The 16,682-nt window shown below is 46.8% G+C and overlaps 1 protein-coding gene across 4 annotated transcripts in view; it reads right to left on the reverse strand.

The window, feature by feature from the left end:
• Window positions 1-27: 27 nt before the first annotated feature.
• Window positions 28-16,682, reverse strand: part of REL (REL proto-oncogene, NF-kB subunit) — a 44,027-nt gene continuing 27,372 nt past the window's right edge. For all 4 annotated transcript variants that reach the window (XM_032103763.1, XM_032103764.1, XM_032103766.1 and 1 more), the window contains 6 exons: window positions 7,595-7,735; window positions 3,833-3,937; window positions 3,337-3,549; window positions 2,917-2,985; window positions 2,738-2,815; window positions 28-2,391 (listed from right to left, as the gene is read on the reverse strand). In XM_032103763.1, the coding sequence (XP_031959654.1) occupies window positions 1,679-2,391; window positions 2,738-2,815; window positions 2,917-2,985; window positions 3,337-3,549; window positions 3,833-3,937; window positions 7,595-7,735 (1,319 nt within the window). In that variant the 3' untranslated portion in view covers window positions 28-1,678. The remainder of the gene's footprint in view (window positions 2,392-2,737; window positions 2,816-2,916; window positions 2,986-3,336; window positions 3,550-3,832; window positions 3,938-7,594; window positions 7,736-16,682) is intronic.

Consider the following 16,682-nt stretch of genomic DNA (forward strand, 5'->3'; position numbering starts at 1 on the left):
AACAACACATTTCAAACTTTGTGTATTTCTTTGGTCTTTCTATTGCTTAAGAGTGTGGAGGAGAGGTGCAGAAGTGAGGAAAAACTGCTTTGAAACAGGGAGAGTCAATTCATTTTGTTGTGCACCTGGAGTTTGGGGAAGCAGTTTCCAAACTTCACCCGCCTGTCAGGTCTGTGTGATGGAATTCCAGCAGCACCACCAGAGTGCTCCCAGTGCAGTGGATTCCTGCAGGGAAGGCATCCCTGCGTTCCTGTAAGCCACAGAGGGGTTCTGGAGCACCTTTCCTTGTGTACAATTCTACATCTCAAGTGATTTTTGATTTGGGGCTGAGTTTTGGACTTTTTATTGCTTTTTTTGTTGCTGCTCTCATTGTGCAGTTTTATGTCACCGAAAGGTAACAACTGAGAGCCTTAAGCCTTATCTGCCCTAAAGAGCAGCTGTGTCACTTAAGAAATACTCAGACATTTCTCTGTGTTGCTTCTTAAAAAATAACAGTATAATGAAGTAGCCAAGGCCAGAGTGTCTTACCCAGCCAGTTACCTCCAGCTGGTGCCAGGAACAGCTCAGGCTAAGAGCGAAGACTGGGAATCAAGTGGGAGGGAAGAAGTTCTGGTTCCTGATACAGAGGATAGAGGAGTGTTTTTAATTAGTACTGACTGAAATGGCTTTAAAAGTTGTTAATAGAGGTGAGGCTGCACCAAGGCAGCCTCTGGCTTTGCCCTCCTGGGAGGGGGTGGTACTGGGGAGGCAGGATCTGAGCCTTCTTTAAGCAGTCACTTGCATAGCAGGAAACTGCCGGGATACCTGAGGAAAGAGTAAGTGGATACTTTGGCTCCAGAGATTTCTGCCTTTGCAAATCTCACTCACATCGCAGCTACACACACACACGACTTGCAGAGCAATAACAGCTTCATTCCTAAAGCAACAGGGGCATGGCTTGTAAAATAGTGCACTCTGGATGAAGTGCAGACAAGTCCTCACTTTCTGTTCCTTTTCTTGTGCAGTGATTTCCTTTACAACAGAGCTCGACTATTTAAGAACTCAAACCTTCCGGTCTTTTTAAATATATCTAACAATGACATAGTCATTAAAAAAAATTTACGAGTAAATTTGCCTTCAAAGCAAATGGAGTGTGGTGACAGCGTGGAAAATCAATGTATGTTCTCATTTTAGGAGAAGAATATTTATAGAAAGGGGGTTAAAAACCCAAACCTTTCAAGTAAGTTGAGCAGAACTCAGACGTCATTAGATGAAACTGAACTAGAGTGCTCACGTGCAGGTTTTTTTTTCCTAATTTCTGTCCTATCAAAATTTAATTTCTATAGCAAAAATGGCTATTTCAAAACAACTTTAACCCTGTGAAGTATTTGAAATTTTAACCCTTCTGAAGATGCCAGCTTTTACAGTCCCCAAAGATAAGGAAGCTTTAAGTGTTAACAGTTCCCACTTCCGACAGCGCAAAAATATGTCTACAAGGTACTTTTAAGGTAGAGAACCCCAAACCCTACTCCCACCGCCCTCTTTATGGGCACCACTATGGGCTGCAATAAATAACCTTTAAGTTATACCACGAAACTTGCACAGCAACATTCTGAAAGAGAAAGCAGGGACTCCAGAAGGGTCAATTACTCCTCTCCACGCAGCGGCACCCGGGGAGCTCTATGTACCCAGCGCTGGCTCACGGGTTATAGCTCTGTAAAATGTTATCAAAGGGGAAGGACTGATAGAGCTCATCAGTGTGGACACCGTCAGTGTCATAGAACTGGCCGTCTGCCAGGCTGCCCTGGTGGCTGCTGGACAGTCTGGGTTCGCTCAGCACCTCCTGGTCGATGAAGCTGTAAACGGGGTCGGCCAGGCCGGGCTGCGACGCGAAAGTCGCGGCGCCGCTGCCCGGGGCGGCCGGGGGCAGCTGCAGCTGCTGCCGGTGGCTGCCCGCGCCCAGCACGGCGTTGAACTTCTCCAGGCTGATGCTGGTGCAGTTCATGTCGTCCGTGTCCATGCCGAGCATGCCGGCGCTGGAGGCGCTGCCGCCGGGCAGGCTGTGCAGCTCGGCGGCCGACACCACCGCCCCCGGCCCGTTCGTGCTGCCGTAGGTCCGGAAGAAGCCCGAGTCCTTCTCGTCGGGCCAGGCCAGGGCGCTGTCGTGGAAGGCCGGGAGGGAGCTGCTGCCCGGGGCGGCCGGCGGGGGCTCCGTGGAGAAGCTGTTGGGCGGGTGGGCGCCGAGCAGCCCGGCCGGGGCCGCGGAGCCGTGCAGCCAGCACGGGGACAGCACGTCCTGCTTGCCCGGCCCCACCGCCGGCGCCAGCTGGGAGCAGCCGGGGTACAGCTGACTCGTGTTGGCCAGGGCGCCTAACCCTGGCATCATCAGCGCGGATGGAAACATGTTTGGTTCTACGGAGAGAATGCCTCTTTTTAGGGTTTTTTTCCGAATTACAAATGGTAAAAAGCAAAGACAAGACAGCAGAATCTTTGTAAGACTGTACGTGCATTTCCACTGTCTACTTGGTTCACTGCTCTCCAGGATGGACCCCAGAGTTCTGGACAGCAGCAAGACAGCTGCCTACCTCACGTTTCTATGGCCCATACTGAGGGTGACATAAAAAACTGATAGTTTTAAGTTTGTACAGTCAGAAGTATCAGTATCTTACAGGAAAATACCCTCAAGAGATTAGAGTTTCAAGCAAAGAGGAGGGCACTATGTGCTTAAACAACTGTCGGACTGCAGGCAAAAACCTACCTTTCTTAATCAGCTTCCCTTCAGGGGTGACGACGGGGAATGGGGCTACTTTGGGCCTCTCCGTCGTGGTGTTTGATCCTGCAAAGGAACAAAACATGAGTCTGCAGCATTCAGAGAAAACAGCTCCATCTAAATGTAAGTTCAATCAAACAGAAGAAAAAGGCAAATATTTTCCTTACCACAGTCCTGTATGAGCTTCTGCCAAGCCAACGTTGATCTTTGCCTTTTTGCTTTGTTGCCATATGGATCTACAGAGAAAGGAGTGGAAGGGCAAAGAGTTGCATTTCTCTTTAATAAATACCCAAGTGGTATTTATTAAAGTAGTATTTAATAAATACCTTGGTGGCACCAAGTTGTAGTAGGATTTATTTAAAGGAGAATATTGCAGGCATGGCAGCACTAACAAACCATGCCAGTGTTACCCGATGGAAATTATGGATATTTTCACCGGAAGAGGGAACAAACTGTCTGCTGTAATTTTTAAAACCCAAAACTCCACTTTGCAGAAGCAATGTTGTAGTTTTTTTACTAATTAAGCCACTACCACGAGTCCTGCATTGATCATGGCTGTTCAGAAGCTCATCTCATTGGAAGCATACCCTTTTCATCTGGCAGGTATCTGAAATCCATGGGTTCACTGACTTCCTGGTCAGAGGGCCTCCGCAGCTGCATCTTCACCGTGACGGGCTCAGTGATGTCTTTGAGGAACGGCGGTGTCCTGAACACGATTGCGACCTGGCGGTGAACGTCGGCTTGGGAAAAGGAACCTTTGGCCTCCCAGTTGTCCAGGACAAACCTGACTTCTATGTCATCTGGGCCATGAGAAACAGAAGCTGCTTGTTAAGCTGGAAAACTGAGAACTTGCAGCAGAAAAAAGGGGAGCAAAGTGAGGAGCCTGACTCAGAATTCAGATGCAAAGTAAATGGATAAACTTTAAAGGCAAAAGATCCCATGAACCTGAAAGCTGTTCCACCCAGCTACAAAACCAAACCACTCTGAGGTGTGTGGTGAAGGGTTTCAGCCCCCCAGCAGGAAAATGGTTATGGAATGTGTTCATTTGGGAAAAAGGGAGAGAAAACACCTAGTCCAGGTTACCTTTCTGAACTTTGTCACACAACAGAAATATTTCATCTCCTCCTTTGACGCTTCCACAGTTCTTGTTCACACGACAGATTCTCAATTCTGCGGTGTTGGGAGCTCCTGGAAGCAAACAGGCAAATTTAATGACATAGAATTACTGTGGCTTTGTCACTATTGGATGGGTACTGGGAGTTCAGGCATATAAAGGGAAGGCAACAGCTGGAGGAGTGTGACACCCTGAAATCCACACAAAGCAAGTCGCTCCATACAGGAAATTCAGCAGCAGGGCCTAATATTCCATGATCCTACAGCTTATCTCCAAACACAAGACACCAGCAGTGCTGTGCCATTCACTCCCTAACTATTGTAGAACAGTCTCAAATACTTCCCCCACTGACGTGGTTGTGTTCAGCCCCGCTGCCCTTCAGCTGCAGAATTCAAAGCAGCTCTGAGTGACTGATTACCTGGTACAGTCACACTTCTCTGGAAAGAGCTGGGCTAGCAAGTCAGGAGAATTCCCCTCTCTGAGGATCTGGCTCTAGTTCTATTCTATCTAGTTCTATTCTCAGAGGTACTTGGCCATCCAGCCTCTCCTCTGTTCCCCTCTGCAGGCGTCCAAGAACAGCTCTAGGACCATAATTTCGTACCTGCACCAAGGGCAGCAGGTTGCACCCCAAACCACTCAAATTTCAAACTCCAGACTGTGGCTGTACATGAACAGCCCTCAGGATAGCTGTGGGTGGAGAGCTGTCTCTCACCATGAATCAGCCCCCACTGAAGACTGCACACTGCATTCCAAACAATCTCATGGCTATGGATGACTCCAATTGGATGGAGCCACGCTCTGCTTGGTGGTGTCTGGCTCCGTTCTGGAGCAGCAGCTCCAAACACATTTAAAATGTCTGGAACAATCCAGCTGGTGCTGCTTTGACACCATGAAACTGATCCTCCATGAGGCTCCACCGCCACAGGCTCCCTCATCCAGACATAGAGAAGAAATACAAACTAAAGCTCACAGTGTCACCCTCAAAAAAAAAAAAAAACAACCCCAAAAACAATCAAACCTGCTTTAGACTCTCAGTTGGAATCAATCCCTGCCCAAGTACAGGTACAGCACAGCACACACTACACCTAGAGCAGAGTTCCTGGTAACCTGTCACCAGACCCTGATTACGTAGTTACCATCTGCAGTTATTACTGTCATTATTATAAGTGGGAGCTACAGCCTCATGTACTACATGACACACACCACTTCATTTGCTGAATGAATCAGAAACCTTCAAGGGAGGGGAAACCAAACAAACCCAGAAACAGGGCCATGTGATTGACAGCGTCATGGTGCACTTTTCACAGGAAGGGTAAATTAAGAATTGTGAGGAAAAGCCTAATTTTACCATTGTTTCACTTCTGTGTGCTTGAATGGCACTCAATAGCAGAGAATCAGAGTGGTTTGGCTTGGAAGGGACCTTAAAGATCATCCAGATCCAACCCTCTGCCATGGGCAGGGACACCTTCCACTATCCCAGGTTGCTCCAAGCCCTGTCCAACTTGGCCTTGGACACTTCAGGGATGGGGCAGCCACAGCTTCTCTGGGCACCCTGTGCCAGGGCCTCACCGTCCCCAACAGGGAAGAATTTCTTCCTAATATCCAATCTAACCCTTCCCTCTGTCAGTTTGAAGGCATCACCCCCTGTCCTGTCACTGCATGCCCTTGTGAAAAGTCCCTCTCCAGCTCTCTTGCAGTTCCCTTTAGGTCCTTATAACAGATTTTTGGGACGGTCTCCTTCACTGGAGTTTGTTGTTTTGTCCTTAGACAAGGAATTCAGAAGGGAAATCGACACACACAAATGCCAGCAGATGTGGATGCACCACCGTGCTGTCAGCAGGAGCGCTGAGCCCGGCACCCACCTCAGAGGGAAACGTTCCTCACCTCCTGTCACCTCAACTCCTGCCCAATTCCTGTTCCTCACTCCCCTACACCACATCCCTGGCGACAAGCCCCTAGAGAAATGAGCTCCTCACCGAAAATCATGTTGCTTTCAACAAGGACAGGACAACATGTTCTATCTATCCAACCCCATTTCTCAGAAATGGTGACCTGCTTCATCTGACTCAAAAACTCTGAGTTTTTGATATGCAACTCGGGAAATTCTGTTCCAAACCAGTTAACTTTAGAAGCATTTGGAAACAGAAGGTGCTGAATTTGAGACCCTTGCAGCCTCTGCTAATGGGGCTGCCTGTGTGATGTCAATATGATTCTTCTGTGTCGCACTGTGCAAAGCAAGAGGAGACTACAAAGGAGGAGAAAGTGAAGACAACACTTGAAGTGTCTAAGCTGATTTTCAGAGCATCTCTTTGCTCCTAATCCAAGCAGATCCGTGAAGGCTCAGCGCTCAGAGCCCAGGGCTGTCCAGCCTGCAGTCCCTGTCACCTGAGGGTACAACCCAGCTGTACCTCAGAGCAGCTCTAACCAGGCTCACATCTCTAAAAGCAACTCGGATCTGAAACTGAGCGAGGCCATTTTTTTACGATTTGTGGTTGCAGCTCTGCACACATTTATTTACGTGGCTGCTGCATTACAGGGAGGGTTTTGGGTGCCTCCAGTGCTGCCCACAGACACCTCCAGCACCACCCCTGCTTCCCTCACCACGCTCAGCCCCGGCCTCTCGCGGCTGTGCCGGGACTGACGTCAATCCACGGGGACGAGTAATCATGATTTGGCACATTTCTAAATGGCATCTGAGGCAGAGCTGCAAATCTGGTACATCAGTTTTTATCTCAGCCCTGATTATTTCAGTTGCAAGGGTTCTCAGTAACACAATGCTCGCAGTTCCAGCTTCTAGATCATTCTAGAGGAGACTCTAAATATATCAGAGCCATCTGAGTTCAGATTTTCAACATTTTCACAATGGTTGTGCCCACATCAACACAATCCTAACAACTTTAGGAAACGTAAATCTCATTTTATCCAGTAGTTTCAGCTAAAATAAGGACCTCAAATATTTAGCATGGAAACACTCATGCTGCAGGAATGAAAAACACTGCAGGAAAGTTTTCCAGGATTAAGAGTTCTTTTGCTACTCTGCTCCCAGAGAGGAGTCCAGCACACACCGAGGGCTAAAATCCTCAGCTGCTGATGCCCTGGAGATATCCAGTTTTGCAGCATGTGGAAAACCGCTTCTGTGCCAAGAAGGGGTTTCATGTACTTCTGCACCCTCCTGGAACATGATCAAAGACTCCCCCATTGCCCACCTATACAGCAAAGCAGCCACCAACCAGGACATGAAAGGCCTTAAGACAGGTGCCCACTGGGATAAATCTCTCTTGCAAGTCCCATTCCAGAGCCCTCACAAGGCAAAGGCAAGATTCCTCAAGGGCACAAACAGGATCCAGAGGACTCTCTTGGAAAACAGATCAACCTTGAGGCAGCCATCTATCTCACTACTCTATCAGCCATCTATCTATATCACTTTAATCACTTGGCACGTCAGGAACGGGCCTTTCCTTGCAATCACTGCTGCTGTGTGTGAACAAGGGCTGGAAACAGACCTGTGTGTGAGTCCATGAATGCCCTGGACAATCCTTACTCTGGCTGGCCAACATTTCACCCTGGCATCAAGTTTGAATGTATGCTCACTGTGAGTTGCCACGTGTCAGTCATGCAGAAGTGACCCAGAACTGGCATAGACCTCAGAAACCTGGCATTTCTCATCCCAAGCTAAAGAGAAAAACAAAAGGGAGAAGAAAAAAAAGCCATTTGGCTGAGCTGGTACTCACTGTTGTCATAGATGGGGTTGGAAATCAAAGGAGGAAGGGCTCTCGTGTAGTTGCCGTGCTCATCAGGAAGGAAAGCTTGGAAGCAGAGTCGCACAACGTTGAGGTCGTACTCGTCGATGTTGTGCAGCTGCTCCTCCGGCACTGAAGGACAGACAACACTGCGGGTCAGTCACGGAACCAGCAGGAGTTCTTTACCAAAATGGGGATGAATCCTCACCAGGAAAAGAGATGGTGTTGCCCAGGCGCACGTGCCCGTAGCCATGCAGCTGGACAGGGGCTGCACGAATTATCCCTTGTTCACAACAAATGGTACTGAAGCCTTTAACGCTTTCCCTGCACTCAACAGGGCTCAGCTGTCCGAGTTCTCCAGCTGTTTCTTGTGTCTGGTTTCCTCACCTTGCCTGCCACAACAGTTTCATGTATCTGTAGTTGAAAAGTCTTTTTTTATTCTTCTTTGTGCATGATAAAATTTACAAAATTAATGTTGCTGTCCAAGAGAAATATTTTGGTACAAAAGGATCCTAGGATCTCATGAAAGAATTTCTGCAGCAGTGACACTTTGGCTACATGGTATCATTATCTTCCTCTAGAAACTGAGATGGAAAAAGAGTAAGAAGGCAATTCCCAGGGCAAGAATGAAGCTGAAACAACAGAAACTACCTCCCCACCCCATCACCACCAGTGTCACCGCTGTACCTTTCAGAGCAGGGATTAGTGGAGCCATTAGGATATAGATTTGTAAAACTAGAAGGAAACTCTTGTTGTAAAGGATCCATTTCCTTGCATATCCCTCCCAGTGTAAAACCCAGCAATGCATAACCTGAACTCAGCATTCCAATTTTGTTCACTCCTTCTTCTAACTACAAGACACAGGACCTGGAATATCATTACTGAGCATTTCATGTATTCCCATCTCAATGGACAACTCTGGGAAGAGCAGCCCCCTCTGAATTTGACACTTTGCTTTAAACTTTCCTTTGACACTTTCCTTTGACACTTTCCACTAAACCATTGTGTTGACATTCAGTGCTAGCAAAAATGAGAAACTGACTTAATTTCACTTAAGTACTGATAATTAAAATCATTGTGAGTGTTTCTGTTTCCCCAAACCCCTCCAAGCAGCAGTTCAGCAGTTTCACACTCCTCACAATTACCCAAAGCCAACATGTGCCAAGTCACCAGATCACCAGCTCCCCATTCACTCCCTCCCTCCCTTTCAAAGGCCTCTTGCAAGAACAGAAGATTAAACATGGCTGTGATAAGAAGTCTGGGGACCATGCTGTACCGATTAGATTGCCTGCTCTGACCTTTAGCATTTATTACTGGCTCAGGTCTCCACCCTGCCATGAGTGGGATTCCACAATGCCCACCTGAGTGACTTCTTCCTTTTACTTTTTGATAGTGTGAAATAGTAAGTGTGATGAGCTCAGAATACTTTCCACTGGCATTTTGAGTCCTTCTGGTGCTCTGAATATCAGTTTCTCCTGGTCTCTGCTGCAAAGGGAAATCAAGTCACCTTTCCCCTTTACAAGCCTGTGATCTGCAGTATTTCAAGACAAATACAGCAGCGAGTACAAACTAAGCAACAACGGTGTGAGCTTCAGAAGTGGTGAGGCCCAGGGGAGTTCTGCCCGTGAGCACTTTGCAGGCTGGTGCTGACTGTGACAGATACACAGTTTTATGCTTTGATGCACTTCACCACTTCACCTGCTAGCCTGAAACAGGATCTTTAGGAAACAGGTTTGGAACAGACAGCTCCTTCGACTGACTTGGATCTGGCCAACTCCACAGCCCAGCTCTTGATACAGCCTGATTCAGAGAGCACAGAAAGGAAAGTGCATTTTCCAAAGTGCACCTTGCAGAAGGGCTATCAGGAGGGCAGCTCTAATCCACGCCCTGACATCAGCTCCCAAGGACACCCTGACCTCACGGCCTATGTTCCTGTGCTGTGTTAGCCATTGGTGACCACGTGGATCCTTCCAGAGACCCAAGGGGTGGTCAAACCTCAAACCTCTTCCCAGTTAAATTGAGCACAGAGATTCAACACCTGTGCCTGAGTAAGCTGTCTGTAGCTGGAAGCCGAGCACGAAATCTGGATCTGGCTTTTGACCCTGAACCAGAAGTGAGGACTTTGTAGTTGTGCAACCAAATCCCTCACGCTAAAGGAGCCTCAGTCCTGCTCTGTGTTTTCCACAGGGAAATGTGTCTCTTCCTCAGAAACAAGTAACAGCAGACTAAAACCTAAGAGTACTCTATAAAAGCAAAAATACTCTAGATATGGAGAAAATTAGCAATGTTAATGTTCAAATGACATCATTTCCTATGCTACAAACTTGCGCAAATTCCCAATAAATCTGTTTAACACCTGACACAGGAGTGGTGTGCCAAGAATGGCAGGGGACAGAATCACTGTGTACAGCTCATTCCATTGCAGCAAAACCCACTGCTCCTGATTTGCATATTTTTATAAACGATTTAATAGAATTTTTTAAAAGTCTGTAGTTTGAAAGAGGAACTTTTCAGTCAAGAATGATTCCTCTTGAGCTATTTTTAGCCAGACAAGAAGAACATAACAGAGCAAAAGAAAGGAGAACAAGACAGCTGCAACTCCATCTTGTGATGACATGCTTTAAAAAATAAGAGAGAGACCAGATTCCACGCACATATGAAGAAGCACACCGCTTTCACCGATTTCAAAACATAAAAGACAATCATCCAAACAAAATAAAATGTTGTTATTTTTAACAAACGTCTAATTCTGCTCCCTCTGAAGTCAATTTGAGAGCAGCCACCAACGTGGAATGGATGCTGGCTTACACCTTAGGAATATTAAAAGCAAACAAAGCCGAGGCAGACAAACACCCTGAGTAATGCCTGGAGCATGGCCGGATGGAGGATGGTCGTGTCATTCCATGTTGTTCCAACAACTTCTGTGCAGGAGGACAACAGACAGGGTTAAACCTGACAAACCTGAAGTTATTAAAGTTAGGAAACGCTGTCGAAGATTTTGGGAACGCTATGTACTGGAGAGGAGGAGCAGCCACTGCATCAAGCCCTGCGAGCTCCGCACAAGCAGCTCGACTAAAACCAGGGGCATCACACACGTGAAGCGCAAACGTCGCCCGACGTGGCACCTTCGGGGCAGGTGTGGTAAAAAAAGGCTCCAACACAACACATGAACCAAAAAAAAAAAAAAAAAAAAAAAAACAAAACAAAAAGGGAAGAAGTTCTCTGGTTTTGGCAAGAGTTCAACTTCCTCTTCTGACTGCTGCTCACTGTGTGGTACCACACCTTAGTGTCTTCATCTGAATCCAGACGAAAGAGCTGGAACCCAACCAAAAGCCTGGGTATGTTCCTGTGGTGGCCCAATCTAATCACAAAAAATAGCCTTAACCTGGCAGAAATCCTTCAACTGTAGTTATCTCTGCACACAGGAACACATGAAGGACTATTTATAAGTTTTACAAGGAGCTTTCAGAAGTAACTCACAGAAATAATACAGAGAAATTAAAATAATATTTAAAAATAATTAAAACTCTAAGGTAAATATAGAACATGATGTCCAAAAAATACCAGCAGCACCATGGTAAAAGAAATCCAGCCCCACTCACCAAGATTCTGGCAATAGGGTTTCAAAAGTCAAACCTGGGGAGGATTTGCTGTTCATCTGGAAAGGGGTTACAGTAACTAGTAAATAATTTCATTATATATCTGTTTACAACTCCTCTGAACAAAGTGCTGATTCCCCAACTTTAATAAATAATTATCTTGGAAATAATTCCCTAATCCATTGTCTAATAACATGGGAAGAGACCAATATAGTCCCAGTGTGGGCAAAACACCCCACAGGAGCTAAACCGTGAACTCCCTCCAGCCTGAGCTGGCTAATCCAGGCAACTCAAAGGCATTAGGTTTGGGTTGTCCCTGTCTCCAAGACTGTGTCTCTAAAATCCAGAGATGCCCCACTGGGATTCCACTGAGAACCTGCTGGATTTGCTTCTGTGACACAAAACTGGAGACTTCCTGGGTCCAACACACCAATGTGCAAGCCCAAGTTCCAACACAAAATTAAAGATGCCTGTACTATCAGGCCTCCTGTTCATTAATTTCTAATTATAGTTTTGTAGTTCTTTTAGTATTTCAACAGCTTTCAACATCCAGCAAGGCCAATAAAACGCCATTTATCTGATTAAATAAATGGGGGATTAAAAGCTTTGATGTTCACTCATAAGGTGATGCTTCAGGGAAAGTGGAAGTTTATTCTGAATACTGAAGAGAAATGATCAAGGGTTTGGTTTTTTGACTGATAATGTGACACCTGATCAAACAGCAGATCCCTCACACAGAGCCCATCGCCCAGCTAATGATGTCAGCCTTCTGGAGTGGGCAGAGCTGGAGGCACTTGAGCATCTCAACCTGCATGGGAACTTCCAGGGCAAACGTGGTGTGACAGTCAGAGAGAGGGCTCTGTGGAGAGCACCAGCTCACCCTGCAAAGGGACATCCTGTGACCTTCCCCTCTCAGTGAGGGGCTGCAGGGGCACATGAGCCACATGAGATGTCAAAGAGAATGACCTTCACAAGTTAAAACACCCCAGCGATCACACATCATTAATAATCATCACACATCACTCCCCACATGTGTGAGGAACACACATCATTAATAATCATCATGAGTTGTTTCCCTCTTACGCAGATGAGGGTTTTTAATTTAGGGATACATTGGGAGCTCAGTTTCATTTAAGGGATGACACAGAGGTGGTTTGCCTCCAGGGTTTTGCTCCTGGAGTACAAAGATACCCCCCTTGGCCCTGATACCAACTGGGCAGTCTAACTCGGTCCCTGCCAGAGGTTTTGCTGCAAAAGGTGGCTCTGCCCAACCTTTCCAGCGCTGCTCAGGCTGGCTTAGCTCTCATGTGGTGAATCAGATCAAGAAACTGGTCTGGCTCAGAACAATCTTGCCAGAAGGGAAGAGGAAAAGGCTTGTTTTCAGCCAGCTGGTTCCCACGACAGGTAGCCCTGGTGCAAGGGAATCGGTGGAAGCAGAGCCTCCTTCCAGAGCTGCTGCTGATTTACACCAGGTTCAACCAGGCAGGCAAATAGGGTGCAAGTCACAGGTCCCTCTTGGTGCCCAGGAGGTCCATTTCAGACCCAGCTTATCCCCCCAGCCTACGTCTAAGCTGCAGCCACAGCTGGTGTAGCCTTCTACCAGCACTTCCAGAGAGGTAGAATCATGGAATGGTCTGGGTTAGAAGATCATCCAGATCCAACCCCCTGCCATGGACAGGGACACCTTCCACTATCCCAGGTTGCTCCAAGCCCCATCCAGCCTGGCTTTGGGACACTTCGAGGGATGGGGCAGCCACAGCTTCTCTGGGCACCCTATGCCAATGCCCCACCACCATTAAAGAATTTCCTCTGTATAGCCAACCTAAATTTCCCTCTTTCTGTTTGAACCCATTACTCTTTGTCCTATCACTACAGTCCCTGATGAAGAGTCCTGGTGAAGCTGGGAACAAGGGGAGGGAAGGACTTGGGCAGCACTGTGTTTCTTCTGATACACCCACGCGTGTTTTATTCCACTGAGATCCACAAAAAGGTAATATTCAATCAATTCTGAAGAAAAAAAACATAAACTTTTACACCTATCTTGAAACAGAATGTGCATCAGCAACACCCACTTTTTAAAAAGCAAAAACTCAGGAAGCTGATGAGTGCAAACAACTGAAATTCAGACGCCAATCTACAGTCAGTAAATGCCTAACTTCTATGGATGCATTTCCCTGGTTTACAGAACAAAGAAATGCAAGGAAGGCGGATGGCCTGGCCAAGGGAAGAACTGGAAATTCTTACAAATTAAAACTTTCAAAACTCAGTCCTTGTTTTGCCTAGACAATGTTTCTCTGGCTTCTTTTCCTGTTTCAAATTCAATATGAGAAAGGTAAAGTTCAAACAGATTTAAACAAGTGTATCCATCAGCCTCTGTAGATTCCTAATACCTTTCTTTAGCAGTTTCTATCATAAAAAAATAAAGAAGTCAGCATTTTTGTCTTGCTACTTGGTAATTTTCCTTTTTAAACAATTTGGAAGGGGGCTGTCCTTTAGATTAACATACATATTTTGGCATAAGCAGCAAGGGGCATTTGCATGAGAACAGAAGAACAAAGGGCTTTCCAAAGCTAAGTGGTAAAGTCATGCCATGGTCAGGACACGCAGCTTCCCTCGAGTGGGTTTGCTCCGTGCCTCTTCAAAAGCTGATGACCCTCACTACTGATATTTTATACTTCAGGATTTAGTTGGGGGGTTGCATATTTGTTTTGATACAAGAAAAGAAGCTTCAAGTTTCTTGTGATATCTGAGGCGCTCGTTATAGTGGACACTTTCAACCCATTCCCAACCCAAGGATTCTTGCCAAGAGCCGCTCGTGTAATCCATGGCTCCATAAAACTCGACCTAGAGCCGGCGCAGGTGCAGAGAGGGATCCTGGGGATGCCGTGGGCGAGTGGCGTCAGAGGAGAGGGGGGTGTCTCATGGAGGCAGTGCTGGAGGAAGCTGCGGAGAGGGGAGCGCGCGTGGGCAGGAAGCGAGCGCGGCGGGGGCGCGGAGGGGGCGTCACGGCGGAGACGGTGACGAGCGCAGAGCCGCCGCGGGGTCAGCTGCCCGCGGGTGGAAAGGGGAAATGGCAAAGGAAAGACTGCGGAGGCACACGCAGACGTGTTTAGGTGTGGGGTGCAGGGGAGAGCCTAAAAATGAACTGCACGCTCAAACGCAAAAGCAGTTGCAAAGGAGCAGGAAGGCTAAGCCTGTGGCAAGCTCCAGGGAAAGCCAGCTTATCCCCTCGGATAAAAACTGCCTGGAATTTGGTGTTTCTCTGGGTTCTCTCACTCCAAGATGAGTCCAGGGTTTCCATACCGTCATGCATTTGGCTGGAAAAAGGTCAGCCCTCTGTAACACTGCACTGAGTTCAGTTTTCCCCTAATTTAAAGAAAACACTTATGGCTTTTCCTCATTGATAATTAACTCGTATTGTTATTAACTCACTTGTTGTCTCTATGTCAAGTCACACCCACTCACAAAAGCTCTTAACTGAAAACTGGCTCTTCTTTTAATTTGAGTTGGCTGTACATCAGACAGTGCATGGGAAGACAAGGATATGGCACAACTCAACAGCTACTAAAGGAAAACAAACACCATAGAAAGCAGACATGGACTAGCTCCACTGGAGGAGTAACTCTGCTCCTTCGATGCTCTGCTATTTATATCATCATCCTCACCATCATCACCATGCCAAGGAGTCCTAGTTACATGTTAGGCTGACACCGTGCCCCATTTCCCCGGAGTGCTCAGGGATGAGAGACAAAAGGGATTTTACAGAATTGTTTAGATTGTTAGAGGACAAAAATACATGGGATGTGCTTTGGGAACACAATAGATCACGAACACGGTGTGGACACAGCAATTCCCTCTCTCTCAAACAAGGCTAACACGAGGAACAACCTGATTGCAAGTCATCCTAGTGAATGCACTCAGTTCCTACAGCCTGAGCTGAGCTTCATAAGGGATAAATGCTGCCAGCCAACCCTGGGAATTCACAGGGAGACAGCTTTACACAGGTACACTTGCAGAGTGACGCTGATGCAGACACCTCCAGCTGGGCACATGGCAGTGATCTGCAAACAAATTCCAATGACCCAGGGATTCTGAGATAGGCATTGATTGTTTAGGGTCAATACTGAACTTTTCTGCCCCAAAAGGAGGCTCAGGACAGGGAACATTTGTTCCAGAAGAAAGTGGGAAAGAAAAAGAAAAGCCAGCCAACACACAAGCACCCTGAAGGCTCATTTTCCATGAAGTCTCTTTGATGATGTCACACAAGGAATGAATAACACCAACTTGCGACCTGCTTAGAGGATGCACAGCTCTGGAATGTCTCTGAACAGGGAAGTCAGATGCCTCTCTGAAGACACAGAGGTAAAGCACAGTGCAGGATGGATTCAGCACAGCATGCACAATCCTGGAAAATGTACCAGTACTCTTCTGACCTTAAAAAACAAACTAAATCCATACATAAAACTTTCAGCCTTATCAAGCAGCAAACACTGCAGTGACTGCTGCTCACAAAACCCTGTTCTGATCAACTAAATAAACATATAAAAATATTTCTGTCACTAATCCTGTTTTATTAGGCCTTGGTCCCAGGCCTTTCTAGGCTCTGCTCAGCGTGGGACTGCCCTGGAGGCTGTTCTCAAGTGGCTCTGCTTTGTGCTGACACGTTAACATGTGCCGAAGGGCAATGATGCAGGTGGGGATTGCCAGCGGCCCCTTCTCAGCACAGCCCCTGCCCAGAGCAGGGTGCTGCCCTGTGTGTCACCCAGGCAGCCTCTCCTCTGCTGCCAGGGCAGGAATGTGGCTGCCTCCACTGCTGCACTGGCAGGAAGCAGCCCAGGATCTGCCTGGATGCTACCAAGCACAACCTTCTGCAATCGCCCAAAATTTATTAGTGAATGTGGATTTAAGCGCCAACAACTGTAAAAACCTACTTCCTTCTACAGAAAAGTTCCCCTTCTATTGTTTGAAATCAAGGCAGAGCTGGCCGAGTCAAGGCAACATAATTCAAACCCTTAAACTGTTTAAATTGTGCTGCTGAACTAAACTCTTGTCAAAATACTGTGTGCATACATTATCATAACTAAGGTAATTGTTCAGATGGGTCATCAGGGCCATCAACCTGACTCCAAGCAGTTGTCCTAAAATTAAGAAAAATATCTAAGACATTTCTTATTCTGTGATAAATTCAACATCCTTCTTTTTGTCCCAATTCAGGGACGTGTATTTTAAAGCCAGCCAGCAATCCAGCTCTCAACTCTCTATAAAGGATCTTACCTGAATATAGCCAAGAATTCTGTGGGTATTAAAAAACCCACCAAAGTGTCTGGAAAACCTCCAAGCTTCTGCCACACTTAGGGAAATACATGACTACATTGACACTGCTTAGCTAATAATTTGGGGGTATTTATGCTTTTCATCTAATTCCCCCCAGTTGTGCCTGCACTCTGCATGTGTTGGTCTGACTCCAGTTGGCCCAAAAC

Source organism: Corvus moneduloides, chromosome 3, assembly GCF_009650955.1.
Source record: "Corvus moneduloides isolate bCorMon1 chromosome 3, bCorMon1.pri, whole genome shotgun sequence".
NCBI classification, from domain to species: Eukaryota; Metazoa; Chordata; class Aves; order Passeriformes; family Corvidae; genus Corvus; species Corvus moneduloides.